The 19,471-nt window shown below is 48.0% G+C and overlaps 1 protein-coding gene across 1 annotated transcript; it reads right to left on the reverse strand.

The window, feature by feature from the left end:
- Window positions 1-5,067: 5,067 nt before the first annotated feature.
- On the reverse strand, window positions 5,068-19,023 carry GSDMA (gasdermin A). Its single transcript, XM_065910081.1, has 13 exons — window positions 18,891-19,023; window positions 16,058-16,177; window positions 13,994-14,212; window positions 13,631-13,811; window positions 11,574-11,739; window positions 10,324-10,420; window positions 9,641-9,688; window positions 9,224-9,250; window positions 8,673-8,693; window positions 7,615-7,769; window positions 7,034-7,148; window positions 6,097-6,170; window positions 5,068-5,584 (listed from the first exon to the last, which is right to left on the reverse strand). The coding sequence occupies exons 3-13, from the start codon at window positions 14,205-14,207 to the stop codon at window positions 5,342-5,344; spliced, it is 1,341 nt and encodes a 446-aa protein (XP_065766153.1). The 5' UTR covers window positions 14,208-14,212; window positions 16,058-16,177; window positions 18,891-19,023; the 3' UTR covers window positions 5,068-5,341.
- Between the last annotated feature and the right edge of the window lie 448 nt (window positions 19,024-19,471).

Here is a 19,471-nt window from a genome sequence, read left to right on the forward strand (position 1 = left end):
TGAGTCACAAGGCAAGCCCATCTGTGTTTAGCTAGTGCTGAAAATAAAGCATAAAATCCGCAGCCGAGGAATGTGGATAGGGGAGAGTGTCAGTCAGTTCAGTCGCTCAGTCGTGTCCGACTCCTTGCGACCCCATGGACTGCAGCACACCAAGCCTCCCCGTCCATCACCAACTCCCGGAGTTTACCCAAACTCATGTCCATTGAGTCGGTGATGTCATCCAACCATCTCATCCTCTGTCGCGTCCCCTTCTCCTCCCGCCTTCAGTCTTTTCCAGCATTAGGGTCTTTTCAAATGAGTCGCTTCTTCACATCATGGGCCAAAGTATTGGAGTTTCCAATGAATATTCAGGACTGGTTTCCTTTAGGATGGAATGGTTGGATCTCCTTGCACTCCAAGGGACTCTCAAGAGTCTTCTCCAACACCACAGTTCAAAAGCATCAATTCTTTGGTGCTCAGCTTTCTTTATAGTCCAACTCTCACATTCATACATGACTACTGGAAAAACCATAGTCAAAGCGACTAGTTGAACCTTTGCTGGCAAAGTAATGTCTCTGCTTTTTAATATGCTGTCCAGGTTGGTCATAACTTTTCTTCCAAGGAGCAAGCATCTTTTAATTTCACGACTGCAGTCACCATCTGCAGTGATTTTGGAGCCCCCCAAAAGAAAGTCTGCCACTGTTTCCACTGTTTCCCCATCTATTTGCCATAAAGTGATGGGACCAGATGCCATGATCTTAGTTTTCTGAATGTTTAGTTTTAAGCCAACTTTTTCACTCTCCTCTTTCACTTTCATCAAGAGGCTCTTTAGTTCTTCATTTTCTGCCGTAAGGGTGGTGTCATCCACATATCCGAGGTTACTGATATTTCTCCCTGCAATCTTGATTCCAGCTTGTGCTTCATCCAGCCCAGCGTTTCTCATGGTGTACTCTGCACATAAGTTAAATAAGCAGGGTGACAAAATACAGCCTTGACATACTCCTTTCCCTATTTGGAACCAGTCTGTTGTTCCATCTTCAGTTTTAACTGTTGCTTCTTGACCTGCATACAGGTTTCTCAAGAGGCAGGTCAGGTGGTCTGGTATTCCCATCTCTTGAAGAATTTTCCACAGTTTGTTGTGATCCACAGAGTCAAAGGCATTGGCATAGTCAATAAAGCAGAAGTAGATGTTTTTCTGGAACTCTTGATTTTTCGATGATCCATCGGATGTTGGCAATTTGATCTTTGGTTCCTCTACCTTTTCTAAATCCAGCTTGACCATCCGGAAGTTTGTGGTTCATGTACTGTTGAAGCCTGGCTTGGGGAATTTTGAGCATTGCTTAGCTAGTGTGTGAGATGAGTGCAATTGTGTGGTAGTTTGAGCATTCTTTGGCATTGCCTTTCTTTGGGATTAGAATAAAAACTGACCTTTTCCAGTCTTGTGGCCACTGCTGGGTTTTCCAAATTTTCTGGCATATTGAATGCAGCACTTTCACAGCATCATCTTTTAGGATTTGAAATAGCTCAACTGGGATTCCATCACCTCCACTAGCTTTGTTTGTAGTGATGCTTCCTAAGGCCCACTTGACTTCATATTCCAGGATGTCTGGTTCGACAAAGTGGTGAGTGATCACACCATTGTGATTGTCTGGGTCATGAAGATCTCTTTTGTATAGTTCTTCTGTGTATTCTTGCCACCTCTTTTTAATATCTTCTGCTTCTGTTAGATCCATACCATTTCTGTCCTTTATTATGCCCATCTTTGCATGACGTGTTCCCTTGGTATCTCTAATTTTCTTGAAGAGATCTCTAGTCTTTCCCATTCTATTATTTTCCTCTATTTCTTTGCATTGATCACTGAAGAGGGCTTTCTTATCTCTCCTTGCTATTTTTTGGAACTCTGCATTCAAATGGGTATATCTTTCCTTTTCTCCTTTGCCTTTCGCTCCTCTTCTTTTCACAGCTATTTGTAAGGCCTCCTCAGACTACCATTTTGCCTTTTTGCATTTCTTTTTCTTTTGGATGGCCTTGATCACTGCCTCCTGTGCAATGTCATGAACATCCATCCATAGTTCTTCAGGCACTCTGCCTATCAGATCTAATCCCTTGAATCTATTTCTCACTTCCACTGTATGATTTTAAGGGATTTGATTTAGGTCATACTTGAATGGTCTAGTGGTTTTCCCTACTTTCTTCAATTTACGTCTGAATTTGGCAATAAGGAGTTCATGATCTGAGCCACAGTCAGCTCCCAGTCTTGTTTTTGCTGATTGTATAGAGCTTCTCCATCCTTAGCTGCAAAGAATAATCAATCTGATTTCGGTATTGACCATCTAGTGATGACCATGTGTAGTCTTCTCTTCTGTTGTTGGAAGAGGGTGTTTGCTATGACCAGTGTGTTCTCTTGGCAAAACTCTTGTTAGCCTTTGCCCTGCTTCATTCTGTACTCCAAGGCCAAATTTGCCTGTTACTCCAGGTATTTATTGACTTTATACCTTTGCATTCCAGTCCCCTATGATGGAAAGGACATCTTTTGGGGATGTTAGTTCTAGAAGGTCTTGTAGGTCCTCAAAAAACCGTTCAACTTTAGCTTCTTCAGCATTACTGGTCAGGGCATAGACTTGGATTACTGTGATACTGAATGGTTTGCCTTGGAAATGAACAGAGATCATTCTGTCGTTTTTGAGATTGCATCCCAGTACTGCATTTCATTTTGGACTTTTTTTCGGGGAGAGTATATTTGGGTGTAATTACTTCAATGTAACAAAATTTAGGAGTCTACTCTCTATGAAACCTAGGGATAGCATATTTAGGGGGCCGGGTGGTAAGAAATCAGCTTCAGAATGTGGTATGCTGGAAGATCTGCTTTGCTCTGGGCTGTGGTGTATTGTGAGGCTGGAGGAAACAGAGAGGCTTCGGGGGTCCTTTGGGGAGATGATATGCTTCCAGACAGACACTGTAGTGAAATGGGGAACAGAATAATAGTGCACTTAAAGAGCGCCTAAGAGTCCCCCAGGGAAAAGAAACTGGACCTGAAACCCTGTCCACTTTTTCAAAGGACTCCTCTGGTGATTCTGCAGGAGTATACAGATTCCAATTTCCTAAGACACAAAAAACAAACAACTCCTTTTGTACCTTGAAATTTTTATCTCTTCCGTAAGTGGAAGCTTTGTGGTTAGACCAGGTCAGACCCTGCAAGGCAACCTAGTCCTGCTGTTAGGTCCTAGAGGGCAGAGAATGTTTTGACCATATTCTCCTTTATATTTTTACAGAGAGAGGATATTCTTTGTATCCCTCCTTTTATACTGTCGCAGTGAATAGCTAGCTCCTTGTACTAAGTAGTGACTTCTTAAACGGAAAATTGTGTTCTCCAGTTTTAGTGAAAAATGACCAATTCTTCCCTAACTGTACCCCTGCCCTCTAGGGCTGGGAGATTGGATAACAGGACTTTTGAATCATCACTGGAGTAAACTCATTAAAATGTGTTCTTCTTTTTCTTTTAAAAAAATATCTATTTATTTGGCCATGCTGGGTCTTAGTTGAAGCATGCTGGATCTAGTTCCCTGATCAGGGATGAAACCAGGGTCCCCAGCATTGGGAGCTTGGAGTGCTAGCCATTGGGCCGCCAGGGAAGTCCCTAAAGCGTGTTCTTTCTAACACCATATCTGTAACTGTAGGTAGATGAGAATGGCAGAGGAAGAAAACAGATGGGCTTTGTTGTTCATCTTTATGAGGTTACCCTTCTGGATAGTTAGAGTGTTAGCTCACTTCATTATTAAGTTTACATCACAAGGGAAAAACAATCAAGTCAGCAGATAACTACCTAGTCTGTCCTTGAGCAATATATCCAGGCCTTGGAAGATGCCCCAGTATGGGGGAGGATGGCTTAACACAGTTTTTGGCAGTTGGTCTTGAATTCTTGGTGAGTGAGGGAACCAGCCTGGAGAGGGGTGGCTAAGAAGGGGAAGAGTCTGACTCCTGGGGCCAAAAACCTTGGAGAAATTATTCCACCCATTAAACTACGTTAAAAGAGATCAGTGAAAGACGTTAAAACCCAGCTTTAGGCAGAGGAGGCTGGTATAAACCTAGCAGTTTTACGAGCCTGAATTTGTATGTTAACCCATCCACATGCCAATTCTACCCACCTCACTTCCTCCTGCAAACACCCTAATTGAGGGCAGAAGAAGGAAAGTTGGAATGAGAAGATAATATTATATTTTCTTGTTTAAAATTTTGGATCAGTCTTATTCTTGGGTATGCTCCATGCTGTCTGACTCTTTGCGGCCCCATGGACTGTACCCCACCAGGCTCCTCTGCCTGTGGTATTTTCCAGGCAAGACTATCGGGGTGGGGTGCCATTTCCTCCTCCAGGGGATCTTCCTGACCCAGGGATCGAACCCACATCTCTTGCATCTCCTGCATTAGCAGGTGGATTCTTTGCCACTAGTACCACCTGGGAAGCCACCCAGTATTTTTGGGTTACCATTTATTTTTGACTTATCTGCATTAAGTTTTTTAAATTTTTTTTTTTTTTTTTTTTGCATTTTTTTGCTTTTTTTTTTTTTTTTGGCTGCATGGATTGTGGGATCTTAGTTCCCAGACTGAGGATAAAACCTGGCTCCCTGGCATTGGAAACTTAGAGTCCTAACAACTGGAGAGCCAGGGAATTCCCCTGCATTTTCTACTCAATAAACTTGGAAGTCGTCTTACTCTTGTGCTTGTACCACATGTCTTCACCTTTCCCAGTCCCTAACCCAAGTCCAGAGAACCTCAAAGGCTCCTCTTGGAAGACAAATTGCTTTGATGATCTTCTGATTCTACAGTCTAGATTCCACATTCTACACACTCATAGTTCTTCTCCAAGCATTTTCTAACTGGTCTGAGGACATCGTAATAGTGTTCATGTACATATAATCTGTATAGAGTATGATAATGTCTATTTTTTTTTCCTGGCACAAATTAAGAATTTCCTTAGGATAGATTTTTTTAAGGAAAAACACCAAAAGACGTTTCACTCAAAGTGAAATAATATTTTTTTTAATTAATTCCAGTTTGATTTTTGGAATCATAAGTGGGAGGGGTTGGGATAGGAGTTTAATTAATTAATTTGGAATTTGCCGAAATGGTTCATAGTTTTTCAAGTTTGAGTGTTTCCACTATTAGAGAATTTAAGCATCTGTGGATGCGCTATGGAGCAGTAGGGATGGGGGATGTACAGAGTTGGACAAGTGGGAATTGAGTGATCAGCTACAGTTTCCATTATCCTCAGCCTGGTGGTTCTGAAATGCCCTTGGGTGTCCGCACAGGGTACAGCGAGGTAGGGAAGGCATTAAGGAAGCAGGAGTTGAATAGAAAAGGCCAGTTAGGAGGCCTTGGTCAGTAGCTGCAGGAGGGAGAGGCCGGCGTACAGGGCGCAGAGGCGGGGGAGGGTGTCTGGGTCCCACGTGTACTGGGGGCCCGATCTCTGCACTTCCAGGCCACTCAGCCCCACCAGGGCCTCTGTGAGCGTCAGTTCCTCTTCCCCAAGGGAGGAAAGCAGCTCAGGTGGCAGGGGGAAAACACCCTCTTTATCCTGGAGGAAATTCTGTTCCATTGTGCTCTCCACCTGGAGGGAAACAAAGCAGCATGAAAAGAAAGAACTGGAAACCGCTATTAGTTTCTCCCAACTCACAAAATCAACAAAGAGGGCTAACTTTCTCTCACTATAACCCCTTAGGTTACATTACATGACAGCTCTGCCTGGGCTTTTTAACAGCCTTGTAGGATGAGCATCACATTTATTTTTAGGCTCACTTTACAGAGGAGTGAATTGAGGCAGACTCAGAGACATTAAGATTGACTCACATCACTTCGCTAGGAATAAACCAAGCTAGAGTTTTCTGTCTCTTCTCCCAGGATCAGACTGAAAAATGCAGATAGTTGCCCAGAAACGCATTCCTCTACCTCTAGTTGTGAAATAGCAAACAGGAAGAAACATGGAGAGAAATGAGAAGTAGGCATGATCTCCTAGGATAAGACGGAGTAGGATGGTTCTGTCATTAGGTTAGACTGTATCTTTCCACCAGTTATAGCTGACTCCCTTCCAAAGTCTCCCTAACATCTGCCATTTTTTCTTACCAGCTTTAGCTGCACTGGTAGGATCTTTTTCTCCATAGATTTTACCAGCAGCTTCTGTTGGGCTTCATTTAGCTCTGGAGAAAAAAAGCAGAGGAAGAGATGTGTTTTGGTGTAAAGGGAACTACAAGTTCCAAATGGGTGTACTTCCAGAATTTCAGCATTCACTGATTTTTATGTTCACCCACGGTGGAATGCCTGTTTTGGGCCAGGCACCTTTGCTTGGTGTGTTAGGTAAAAAATCATGCTCACTCAAGAAACTTGTCTGCATTCTAGTGGAGAAGACAAAATAACGTGCAATTACAATATAGGCTGTGACAGGAGCCATAGCTGATGATCTACTTTGGTCTTGGTGTTTGAGGGTAGGCTGCTACTTTTTTTTTAACTAATCAATTAATCTGTCTGTGCTGGGTCTTAGTTGAGGCATGTGGAATCTAGTTCCCCGACCAGGGATCAAACCCGGACCCCCTGAATTGAGAGCATGGAGTCTTAGCCACCACCAGGGAAGCTCCTAGGGCAGCCTTCTTGAAGGAACAAACATCTCAGCTTACATGTGAAGGATCAGAGTGTTTTTCAAAGTAGGACAATGTTTCTTGCAGAGGGAAAAAGAATTCAGGGGTAAGATCAGAAGATGTTATCCTCAGATTAAAGCTATCAGATATTGAAATTAAAGTGATGAGCTTAGCAATAAGCAGAAGTTTTAAATATATGGCTGATAAAACTAGGGTTATTTCCCAACCTCTTTTAGCAAGACTAGGGTATGGTGACCATGTGAATCCTTAGGAATGAAACCAATTTTTTAAAATGTGGATATAAACTACTTAACTGCAGTATAATTTGCCTGGCATTTATTTACTCATTCATTCATTTAAGAATTCATTTAGTGACTCATTCTTACTACTGAATAGATGTATAAATGAAGACCTCACTCCCCACTTACCTGTTAGGGCTCCAAGGAAATAGAGGATGGCATCCATAGCCTCCTTTGATAGCAGGACATTCTTTGGGAGTGCCTCCAGGGTCTCTTCGTGTCCTTTGCCTAGAGCTCCTTCAAGCTGTGGGGAAAGCTGGGTGACTAGGAGAACATGGGGAGAGAGCACAGTGCCTGGCCCATGACAGTCCCTTGAGGTGTGTTAACTCTCTCCATTTCCTTGTTTCTTTTTCAAGATATCAAGTCCTGAAAAGTATTAGACTCTTGGGTTCCTTGGTCCCTGGGTCTTGGGCTCTGGAAAGGAAAGGTCCAGCCCCCTTCCAAAAGGAGGTCCTGCTGGCCTGCTGCCCACCCTCTGTCGATCAGGGGGAAGCCTGGGAATCTTCACTGTTTGCCCATCTCCAGAGGGACACAGGGCACAGTGGTGACCCTGGCAGCCTGGGAGGGGGGCACTTGACCAGCCTTGGAGAAGTCATCCACTGTCGACTCCTCTGGCCACCGACCATCTTCTGCCAGATCTGTGGGATCCCCCACCAGCTGCACCACCTACATGTTCTCCTGCATCTCCTACCCTTCCCTTGGGTCCTCACCGTGAGCTCCAGGTCTTGTAGCTCCTTTTTCTTCCCTAGGAGTTTGCAGAGGGAGCTGAGCAGGGAGCTCTTCCCTTCTGGGCTCAGTTTCTCCACTTCCCGGGTCTCCCTTTGAACCTCTTCTTTTAGGGTCCTGAAGTCCTCGTGTACCACCCCTGTGGGAACAGTAGATGCGGTATCGTCATCATCAGTTCAGTATATGCCCTCCCGGCGGGTCTCCTTCACTCAGCCCTGCTCAGGCCCCCAGGCTCTGCTGCCCCTGAGTTCTGCTCTCAGCTAGAGCCTGGCTTCTATTTTTGCTTGACCAAGGTACACAGTTATAACGTTATTCCCCAGACTTGACTTAAGGTGTTGAGTGGGGAGATGGGGAATCGAGAGGTGGGCCAGGACTCACAGTATCATCTAAACCAGGCGTCCATTCCCCCTGAGATTCTAGGCTCCATCCCAGATCAGTAGACAAGTGGCCTTCCTTTCTCTAGGACCCCCCATAGAGTTGAGAAGGAAGGTCTATTTTCTCTTCGCAAGAGTCAGTTGACAAAGTGATTTTGGTGACTGGATGAAGATCAGAAGGGGACTGCTCAGAAGTGTGTGCGTGCTGCGTGCCAAGTCGCTTCAGTCATGTCCAACTTTTTGCGACCCTATGGACTGTAGCCTGCCAGGCTCCTCTCTCCATGGATTCTCCAGGCAAGAATACTGGAGTGGGTTACCATACCATTCTCCAGGGGATCTTCCCAACCCAGGGATTGAACTCGTGTGTCTTATGTCTCCTATACTGGCAAGCAGATTCTTTACCACTAGCAGCACCTGGGAAGCCCAAGAGCAGTGGGTCTAAATCCAGGGACATGGGTTGGCTAGGGATAGCTTGAACCTTGGCCTGCCCCTCTAGGGCCCTGGCATCCTAGGAACACATCCAGCCTGCTTTGGAAAGAGTGGGCTTCCTGGAAGTGGCTCCAAGCCCCACCACCAAGGACTCAGCACTTGTCTTCCTCTCCCTTCACCCCAAGGTTACTTCCACTGCCTTCCTGCCAAAATCTAGAGAGAAACACAAAATTCCTTACCAACATCAGATGCCTGGATAACTGAAGGGAAAAAAAAAATCCAATTAGAAGGCAATCCTCCCAAACAGTAGTCATACCCAGGGAGTGGGACATGAATGGAGGTTAGGAAATACATCCTGTCTCCTGGGATGTCCCAGCTGTCTTAAAGATACTCTTGTACCATTTGTGGGAGGCAGAAATGGGGCAGCAGAGAAGCTAAGGCATTGTGAAAAGGGGCACTTGGATTGAGTTGGCATCACTGTGACTCAGCAGCTCCTGCCCCAGGTGCTGGGCAGCAGAGACACAGATGGGCATGTGACAGGTCATTATTACTAAGGCCTTGAGGACAGAGGTCAGAGGTATCTGACCACTTGGAAGTCTTGTCCAAAGAGTTTCCCCCTTCCACTGCTTTCTTCTAAGCTATTGGAATTCCTGCCACGTTTCAGAGACAATAGTTTTTCTGAGATCTGCTCTGCCACATTCCTTGTCAGTCCCAGAGAAAAGGAAAGAAAAACATTGGAGTTTTAAAATCCTCTCAAGAATGTTTCAGTGAAATGACAGGAAGCACTTACGGGTGAACTTCTCATCTTCTGGCTTTTCTGAAGACAGAAACAACGCACATATGTCAGCATAAAACCTCTTTGTGTCTTTTTATCTAGAGCAGTTGTCAAGGCAGCTTTATCAGTTATCATTATAAAAACAGAGCTCATCCGCCCCTGCAATTTTGGGAACACACACTGTCTCCAGTATTTCTGCTTCCGATGGTGCCTTCCAGTCTCTTTCTGTTTCTCTGGCTCTCTTGGGCACATGTCTATGCATCTATCTGCCTTTCCTAAAGCTGAAGATGGATATTTTTAGAGTCTTGGGAAACAAAACCAGGGGGCTCCTTGGGGGCTTCTGGTATACCCTATTAGAGGGTGCAGGATGTCAGCAGATAATGCAGGGGTAGGGAGGAACACGTGGGGAGCCAGGAAGCAATTTTTACTTACCTCCAGGAGGGAAGGTGTGCATGTTATCATTGTAGATGTGTGGGATATCTGTAAGGAACAAGAGTGGGGCGGGCAGAAGGACTTTTAGTAGCTGCCCCAACTTTCTTTCTCTGGCCTCAAGCCCATGGACTCTGCTAAAGGATAAGAACCTATCTTTGAATACCTCAACATTATCCCCTGATCTGTCTCTACGGCTGGAAATAACCTTTTCTCCCTCTGTAAACCTTTCCGTATGATATCACTATTTTCCACTTTGCATTCTAGTCCTGGTGTCCGTGTCTGTTTCCTCCATCAGCACCAGACTTCTATTTTGTTTGGCCACGTGGGATGCCAGATCCTGGTTCCCTGTCCAGGGATCGAACACAAGACCCCAGCAGTAGAGGTAGGGAGAGTTAACCGCTGGACCACCAGGAAACTCCTGGCCCCAGAATTCTTGAGAGCAGAGGGTGTGCTTGTTCACCTCTGTACTCCCTTCTCCCTGCTAACAAAGGTGCCTAGCACTCAGGAGGTGCTCAGAATCCAGGGTTCCTCATTCCCAGAGCAGCCCCTACAGTTCTGTCTGTGGAGGTTGGACCACAATACAATATACTCCTTTACTCCTTCCCCAGTGTTGCCACAAGAGGGGAGCAGGATGCCTTAGGAGTGTGTGGGTAACTCTTGTCTGCAGGGGAAAACATGCTCACCCCACTCATCTTTGCCTTTGACCATCAGCTGTCTCACTCGAAATGCCAGGATGCAGCCCTTGGGGATGGTGACAGCCTCCTTGTGGTTTACGGATCCCTAGGAGTAGACAATGAGGATTTGTGAGTCTGCAGGGATCCTACATGTGAGATGTTGGGAGTGAGGGGGTAAAGGGCAAGTAGAAGGCCAGGCCCAAAAGCCTTTGGGGAGATGAGAAGTTAGGAACCCTTCAGTGGTGTCCCTGATCACCTCTCCATCCCGTGTGGAATGAGCTTCAGAGTTCTTCTGCTCATTTCTGCTGATCACCCCTTTAATGACCTCTTTCTCTCTTCTGGGTTCAGACACATGAAAGAACTGGGCAGACCTGTTCATCACCTGCCTGTGCATCCCTGTCCCACTTTAGAGCGTCCATCCAGGCCCTGGTTCCTTCTTCCTCTTTGCCATCAGTCCCATGATCACCTCCTTCAGGAAGCCTTCCATGACTAATCCTTACTCCTGGTTCCAACTCAGCCCTTGAATATTTACACAGTATGTTGTTCAGTTGCTAAATCATGACTGTCTCTTTGTGACCCCATGGACTGCAACATGCCAGGCTCCTCTCTCCTCTACCATCTCCCAGAATTCACTCAAATTCATGTCCATTGAGTCAGTGATGCTATCTAACCATCTCATACTCTATCACCTCCTTTAGAAGCCTTCAATCTTTCCCAGCATCAGAGTCTTTTCCAATGAGTCAGCTCTTTGTATCAGGTGGCCAAAGTATTGGAGCTTCAGCTTTAGCATCAGTCCTTCCAGTGAACACTCAGGGTTGATTTACTTTAGGATTGACTGGTTTCACCTCCTTGCTTTTTTTTTGGATCTATACTTACACAGTATAGATAGAGGTAAGTAAAGACTACTTATTTACATTGAATTTTCCAAGCCTGTATTCTCTGGCCTTTCACCTCTGTGTCTCCCTCATGAGACTGAGACCTTTCTGGCAGCAAGGATGACTTTCTTACAGATTGGGAGCACTGTAAGGTGAGTTTCCCCTTCCCTACTAGCTCCCTGTGGCAGCTGGCACACGAATCTACCCAAATGGGCAACTTGACTGTAGGGATGATTGGTTCCTGGCCAACTGGTGTCTGGATGTTGAAGAGCAAGGGGAGGGAGTGGGTCCTTTTCAGTATCCTGGGGCAGGGGGCGTGGATTGGGCAAAGCAATGCAGCCTCTGAGGGTAAACTCAGTGTAAGTGTGTGTGCATGAGGCAAACCTGTAACCCCAACGGGGCAAAGAACGGGAGGGAGAAGCAGCCTTCGGCCTTGCCAGCTCTCTCCAGGGTCACCTCCTGGACGGTCTCCACCACTTCCATCACCACGTACAGGTTCTCTCCTCGGCTTCGCATCTCCTCCAGGAATGGGTGCTCTGCCAGCAGCTTCCTGTGACAGGAGAAACAGAAGGGAACTGTCCAGAGCTTCTCCCCATCTGGGCCTTGCCCTTCTCTTTTCTTCTCTCATTCCCAGGAGTGAGGCATGCGGGTGTCAGGAAGCGTGAGGACTCTGGAGCAAGACAGGCTGGAACCCAGCTCTCCCGGCTCCTGGCAGGGCAGCTTCTCTGAGTCTGGGTGGCCTCATCTATAAAACGAGGATAATGACACCGACCTCCGGGGAGAAAGAGAGAGAGAGACTGGGGAACCCTCGGGCACAGCCCCTGGCCAAGAATGGGGTCTCGTGGTTGTTTGTTTCTCCCTTGGATGCCCCTCCTTTTCCTCCCCGTTCTTAGTTCTGTGCATCTCTCCTGGGGGGGTCCTTTCTTTCTCTCCACTTTTTTGTTTTGGCTTGTGGAATCTTAGCTCCCTGACCAGGGATTGAACCCGGGTTCCCGCCAATGAAACCTCGGAGTCCTAACCACTGGACCATCAGAGAATTTCCTGCAATATAGAATTACTAACACAGCCAGGCTGCACATTAGATCTCCATCAGGTGCACTTTGACAAAATCCTCTCCCTCACCCTGCCAAGTCCACCCACTCTGTTGTCCTCAAGACTTTGTGTCCATTCAGCCCTTTTTTTTCTGTCTGCTCCTCCCTACTGAGTTTCTGTCTCTGATGGGCAGTGGAACAGAGTCTTGCCTGGTCTGCCTGCCTTCCCTGTTCTTTGTCCTCTGACACCCTTCCTCCGTTTGGCCAGATTAATCATGGCACATCAGAGTCACCAGGTCTCCCTGGTGCCTGCAGCATAGACGTGTCCTTGACCCGGGTCCTCCATGGTCTTGGCTCTCCCTACATTTCTCCCTTGTTTTACTCTTACCTGCTTCTGCCAAACTGGCTATTCATGGCCCCTATAGGTTAAAAAAAATGCTTTTTTTTAAATGGATGGATTGCATTTATTTATTTATTTTGGCCACGCTGTGTAGCATGTGGGATCTTATTTCCCCGACTATTGATGGAGCACTTTCAAGGCCTACATCGTGGGCTGCCTCCTCCGCGAAGTCTGTCCTCATTTCCCCAACAAGAAGTCCCTCTGACCTGCCACAAAACTCAGGCAAAGCCCTCCTCTGGCACTTACATTTCTAGTCTTGGGTTAGAGCTACTGTTGTACATTTCCTCCCCTCACTCTGAAATCACAAGGCAAAGGTATTCTAGTGCAGTCCAGCAGCTAATAGAGTGCTTTGCACTTGGACAGGCTGAGTTAACTGCATGATTCCCCAAGCACCTCAGCCCTTTCTTCTTGCCTCCCCAGCACTCACCTCCTTTCAACCACCACTTAACTACTTAAAAAGTCAGTTCCCTTGTCAAGTCAAACATCTGAGGAAACCCCAAGACAGGGCAACTGCCACACCCCTTGTGGTGCTGGGGCAGCATTCCTGAGCTGAGGGTTGGGGTTGGGTGGGGGGCTTTGTTTACGCAAGGAGAATGCTGGGCTCACGTCACAGTAGGGAGCTTTTAAGATTTCTTCCCCTTTTAGTGTATTTTCATAGAGTCTTATGGTAGGGAAAAAACCCTAGAGGATTTCATCGAACACTCATCATTTTTCAGGAGAGAAAGCTGAAGCGAAGTGACTTTTCTAAGGCCACACAACTCATTACTGTGAAAATACTCATCCCCGGGGTGTTCGTGACAGTGGGGAGGTGGTATTGGAGGCGGTGGAAGGATGGGGCTGGGGTTGAGGGGAGTGGATAGGAAATGGCCCGGATGCACCCATATGCTGAAGGGTCATCTTCAAGAGCTCCTCTGGGGTGACCAATAGGTGAAAGTTCAGTGTGAGGGCCCTGCCCTTTGACTCAAAGCCCAGAGCACCCTTTCACCGCACAGCGTTGCCCCGAGTCTCACCGCTCCTGGTGCAAGGTCTCCAGAGCCTTGGGTGCCACACTCAGCGTCTGGACCTCCAGGGTGCTGTTCTGGGACAGGCCGGCCGTCCCCTTCACCTTGACCGTCTTTGGCACGTCCACCTCTCCCTCCACTCGGGCATCCAGCATATTCTTAAAGCCAAAATTCCCTGAATCTGTGGGGTCTGCAGGAGGGAGAAGATGAAGGGGGTTAGGCTGAAAGGCGCTTCCTCCTCCCTGCCTCCTTCGAGAACTTTCTGGCTAGAGGACTCCCACCGCTGTCCCCTGGACAGAGACAGCTTCAGGTCCTCCGGGTCGGCCGGCTCTAGCCCATCCCTCAGTCCCCAAGTCCGTGGCCAAGGCTGACCTGAAGGAGAGCTGCCAGGTTCGAGAATGTCCAGGAGGGTGTAGTCGGTGCGGATGTACCGGGCACCCCAGAAGAGGGTGCTCTTCCGCTTCCTCAGTACGAGGCAGAAGGGATGGAAGCGCTTGAAGTCTATGAGGCTGTCCAGGGGCGTCAGGTCCCCTCGAGGGTTTAGTTGTCTGGTCAGGGCCCGGGTGACATTTTCAAACATGGTCATTGTCTCTGTACAGGGAGGGAAAGTGATAAGTTGGGAGGAAGGGTGACATCTCCCACCAAGACAAGTCCATGGGCTCCGGGGTAGGGTGGCTCTTTAAAGACGCCTGAATCCTCAGGATGTCCGAGCTGAAAGGGACCAGAGGAGTCTTCGTTTTATGGTGAGGAAATGAGGCCCTGAGAGCTGAAACAACTTGCCCGGCTGCAAGGCTGGCTAGAGGAGCCAGACCTCCCCTCTCTTTGTGAAGGGCTCTTTGCTCACTCCCTGCTCACTTTCTTCATGGACATGGAGCCTGACTGGCACATCTCATTAACATGGAAGTAAAGCTCCTTTCACTCAGCTACACCCACCTTGTCTCCCCACCAGTGAACCGTGAAAGCCACCACCTGGGGAATCTGGGGGAGGGAGGCAGCCACCATTTGTGCCTAGGCTCACCCAGTTGCTCTCTCTTTGGGTGGGAGTCACTTCCCTATATCTTAACGTCGCTCGTGCCCTGCTCCTGGCTCACAGCTATGGGTAGACCCGCTTCCCTCCAGGTATCACTCAACAGATCCAGACATCTTGATGCTCTCTGCTCTTGGCCTGTCTGCTTGTAATACCTCCTCTCCCATCTAGAATCCCTGTTCGTCCTTTAAGACTCACTTTGGGTCGCTCCTCTGTGACCCCTTCCTTCCCCGCTTCCAGCAGCCGGTGACTCTACCCCATGTCCACAAAGCACTGTGTACATGCCCTTCTGAAACACCTGCCACCTCATGTGGCTGTGATCTGTTTACCTGACCTTCACCTATTTGACCATGACCTCCCCGAGGCCAGGAAGTGGGTCTTAGTCATCTCTGTGGCCTCAGCGCCAAGCACAGTGCCCAGTGCAGACGCGGAGCTTGACAAATGTGTGTGGAAAGAATGAATGAGGAGGTGAATGAAGAAATGCAGCCCTGTGGCTCAGATGGTAAAGAATCTGCCTGCAATGCAGGAGACACGGGTTTGATCCCTGGGTTGGGAAGATCCTCTGGAAGAGGGCCTGGCAACCCATTACAGGATTCTTGCTGGGACAATCCCATGGACAGAGGAGCCTGGCGGGCTACAGGCCATAGCGTCACAGAGTCAGACAACGACTGAAGCAACTAACAATGGGAGACATAAGCTAGGATCAGAGGACCCTGGAGAGTGCAGGGCCTGCATTAGGTTCACGGCCTCCAGAAGTTCATGGCCTCTGGTCCCTGCCTTTGACGTTCAAGTCCAGGTGTTTTAGCTGGTCAGCCAGCTGGCCAAGCTGAATTATCCCCAGGGGTGGAAGAGGACATACCAGCTGGCTGGAAACTACCTCACCACCCCCTGTGGGCACCTCACAGAGTCAGGGAGGCCGGGGGCACACTCACAGGTACACGGGGCCATTCTGCCAACCATACAACCATGCTCCAACACGCTTTTTTAATCCTTCATTCCTTGGAGGGCTCAGGTGGGACAGGCAATCTGGTTAGCCAGGAAAGTCTTGGGTGACTGCTGTCTCCTCCTCACTAGAGAAGTGCTCACAGGGCCACCTCTCCCTTCCCTCCCCAAGGCTAGTCAAGATTCCTACCCCACGGGCTTCCCTGGTGGCCCAGTGGCTAAGACTCCATGCTCCCAATGCAGGGGGCCCGAGGTTCGACCCCTGGTCAGGGAAGTAGATCCCACATGCTGCAACTAAAAGATCTAGCAAGACCCAGTGCAGCCAAATAAATAAATAAATACTACAAAAAATATTTCTACTCCATTGGGCCCTATGGGACTCCTAGGCCCTTCCCGTCCCACCCATGTTCTTGTTCACCCCTAGAGCCCCCCCTGCCCCCTACCCCCTGGTGTCATCAAGTTCTTACCAGGGAGCAGTGCTGAGTCCTATCTGGCAGCTGGGTCTTGGGTGATGGTCAGGAGCCCTCTGGGTCTGTAGGCTGAGAGAATGACCGTCCCTCACCAGGTCAGGCTGTGGCTTTATGCCTCTGTGGAGGCAAGGATGTAGGCTTCCAGGGACCCCGCCTGCTCCAGTGACCCCACCCCTCAGCTGCTCCACTTCCGGGAGAACAGCATCAACCTGTTCCACATGCACCCTGCCCCGGGCCCTGGCCTCCCGAGGGCTGAGGGGATGGGTGAGGTGCTGCCAGGCAGGTGCCAGCGTGGGTGGGGGAGAGGCGGCGACTGAAGGTTGGATTGATGGGCTGAGAGGAGAGGAAGGAAGGTGCCTTGGAGGGGGCTGCAGAGAGAGGCAGTGGGGACAGGCAGGTGTGTGTGTGTGTGTGTGTGTGTGTGTGTTCACATGCATGTGTGTGATGTGGGACAGGCATGTCTGTTTCATCATCATGGTCATCAGGAAGCATCTAGGATTCATGATGAGGCCTTGTGGGTGTGATGAGGGGATAAGAAATCCTGTGTGTCTTCAGATTCCAACAACAAGCAGAGCAGCTGAAAAACTGTCTGCTGCCCTGTTTGTCAAACAGAGACCTAACTATGGCACTGCTGGAAGCTCATGTCTGTGCAGTGGGAGACGGAGATACGCCAAGTGTTTCCCTGCATTGCTTCCTGTTCAGCATCTCCATATCTCACGTAGTATTGTACATACACATATACGCAGGCAGAGGCCCAGTGGAGCTAAGGAAAGAGCCCACAATGTGTATTTGTCATGGGAATTCAGACTCCTCGCCATTGCTTACTCAGGTCTTGCTCTTATCTTCTTTTAATTGAAGTATAGTTTTTGAAAATTTTATTGAAGCATAGCTGACTGACAATGTTGTGCTAGTTTCAGGTATAAAGCAAAGTGACTCAGTTATACATGTATGTACGTATTCTTTTTCATATTCTTTCCCATTAAAGTGTACTGTAGGATACTGAATATAGTTCCCTATGCTATACCGTAGGACCTTGTTGTTTGTCTGTTTTATATGTAGTCGTTTGTATCTGTTAACCCCGAACTCCTAATTTATCTCTCCCCATCAAAGTCTTGCTCTTATCTTAAATCTCTGCCTGGAAGGAATTGTGAAGGAGGCTTTATACACATGACAGGTCCCTAGATGACAAATCAAGACACTTACAAGCAAGGCTCCTATGTTGTTGGGATCTGTGACTGTCCATCTGCACATAAACCTGAATACCACTGAGCCCTCATGCTCTCGCCTGTAGGCTTTCCTCAATATCACCCACCAAAAGTGAAATGTGACCTTGAAGGCCATGAAGAATAAGTTAGGTCTTTACTGGAGGTTTTCTTGAGGGGTTGGTGGTGAATGGGAGCGATTGGATCACATCACTCAAAGTTCTGAAAACTTAGCTACTTCTCCTTTACCCCCAGAGTCTCAGTCGGTATGTCAGCTGCTCCCAAATCTCTCTTCTCTGGGTCCTGAAACAAGACAAGACCTTGTCCCTGCTGGGCCTCTGTTTCCTGCCTCCTATCTTCCTTTTTTAAGTTGATTTTTGTGTATTAACTTTGTAGGAATACAACTTTGTGGGGGGTTTTTTGTTTTTAATTATTACTTAAAAATTTTTTTGGCTGCACTGGGTCTTTGTTGCCATGTGCAGGCTTTCTCTAGTTGTGATGCATGGGCTTTTCATGGCGGGGGTTTCTCTTGTTGCAGTGCACCGGCTCTCGGGGGTGTGGGATCAGTAGTATTTGCGCACAGGCTTAGTTGCCCCCCAGCATGAGGGGTCTTTCTGGTGCAGGGATCTAACCTGTGTCCCCGTATTTGCAGGTGAATTCTTAATCACTGGACCACAAAGGAAGCCCCCAACCTTATTTTTTTTAAAAACTTTTTGGCTGCAACCTGTGGCATGTGGAAATCTTAGTTCCCTAACCAGGGATCCAACCCACACTCCCTGCACTGGAGGGTGAAGTCTTAGCCACTGGACCACCAGGGATGTCCTCTGCCTCCAAAAAGAGGTTCACCTCTTTTTCTACCCACCCCCGCTCATCTTGTGCAACTATCTAATACCTCCTCCTTCAACAGCTCTAACCATCACCTTAAGCAAACATCCCTTTTCCTTAGGAGAAGAAAAGGTGGGAGCTGGAGTGTGTGGGAGGGCTGTCGTTAGTCATGCAGTTCCCACCATGAGTGCACGTGTATGCAGAAATGTGTGTCTGTGTAATATCTTCTCCACGTCTCGTTTCCTGGTTCTTCCTGGATTTTCATCTCTTCCTCTCTATAGCTCTTATTCAGCACATGGATGTGACTGCACAGCAACCAGCATGTGGTCCTGGGCTGTGCAGTCTCCTATCCCTTAATAAGCTCCAGAGTAGGTGGCCCCACTCCCCACCCTCTTCCCAGCCACCATTGCCTTGGCCAGACTTTTGGGAGTTTCTTCCTGGTGTCTATCTTCCTCCTGCTGACTGCAAGTCAAGGTTTCCAGTCCCGCTCGTTCTCCAAAGATTTGGAAAATAGTGGTTTCAAGAAGTCATGCCTGGGGACTTCCCTGGAGGTCCAATGGTCAAGAATCTCACACTTCTACTGCACGGGGCACAGGTTTGATTCCTGGTTGGGGAACTAGGATCCCACATACTGTGCAGCACGGCCAAAAAAAAAAAAAAAGTCACGCCTGTACCTGCTCTTCCTGAGGACCCCCAAAATCCATCCAGCCAGCTTTCTCTCCTCTGGCCTAGCAATATTTCTCCTTTACTTCTCATGCCATCCTTCTTTCAACCTGAACTCTACAAGGCCTGCTCCCACCTACCTCCATCCTATTGCTCCATTCCCCACACTGCCTGATGGTGTTGCAAGCTGGAGTCTTTGAGGGTTCAAGGCACAGAGAAGAAATAAGGGTTTGTGAGGCAGCCAGTTGAAGATCTTGTGCTTTTGGCATAAAAACATCTCTGTCAGCTTGTCCCTGTGCTACTCCTCCCATCCACCCAGGATATCCTGTCTTTCTGTCAACCTCCCCCTCTACCCCACCCCCATCACTACCAGTTCCTTAAGAAAACCTCTGGTAAAAGCATTAGGAATAGACCACAGAATTCCTTTGGGGCTTCTCAGCTGACGTAGTGGTAAGGAATCAGCCTGCCAATGCAGGAGATGTGACGCAAGAGACCTGGGTTCCAGCCCTGGGTCAGGAAGATCTAGAGAAGAAAATGGCAATCTACTCCAGTATTCTTGCCTGGAAAACTCCATGGACAGAGAAGCCTGGTGGACTACTGTCCATGAGCTGCAAAAAGTACAACACACACACACACAATCCCTTTAGGGTTCAAAGACTTCTTTTCCTTAGAGTCCTTGTTTATGTTCAGGGGAATCTGGGACACAATTGTACTGGAGAAA

This window comes from Muntiacus reevesi, chromosome 18 (assembly GCF_963930625.1).
Source record: "Muntiacus reevesi chromosome 18, mMunRee1.1, whole genome shotgun sequence".
NCBI classification, from domain to species: Eukaryota; Metazoa; Chordata; class Mammalia; order Artiodactyla; family Cervidae; genus Muntiacus; species Muntiacus reevesi.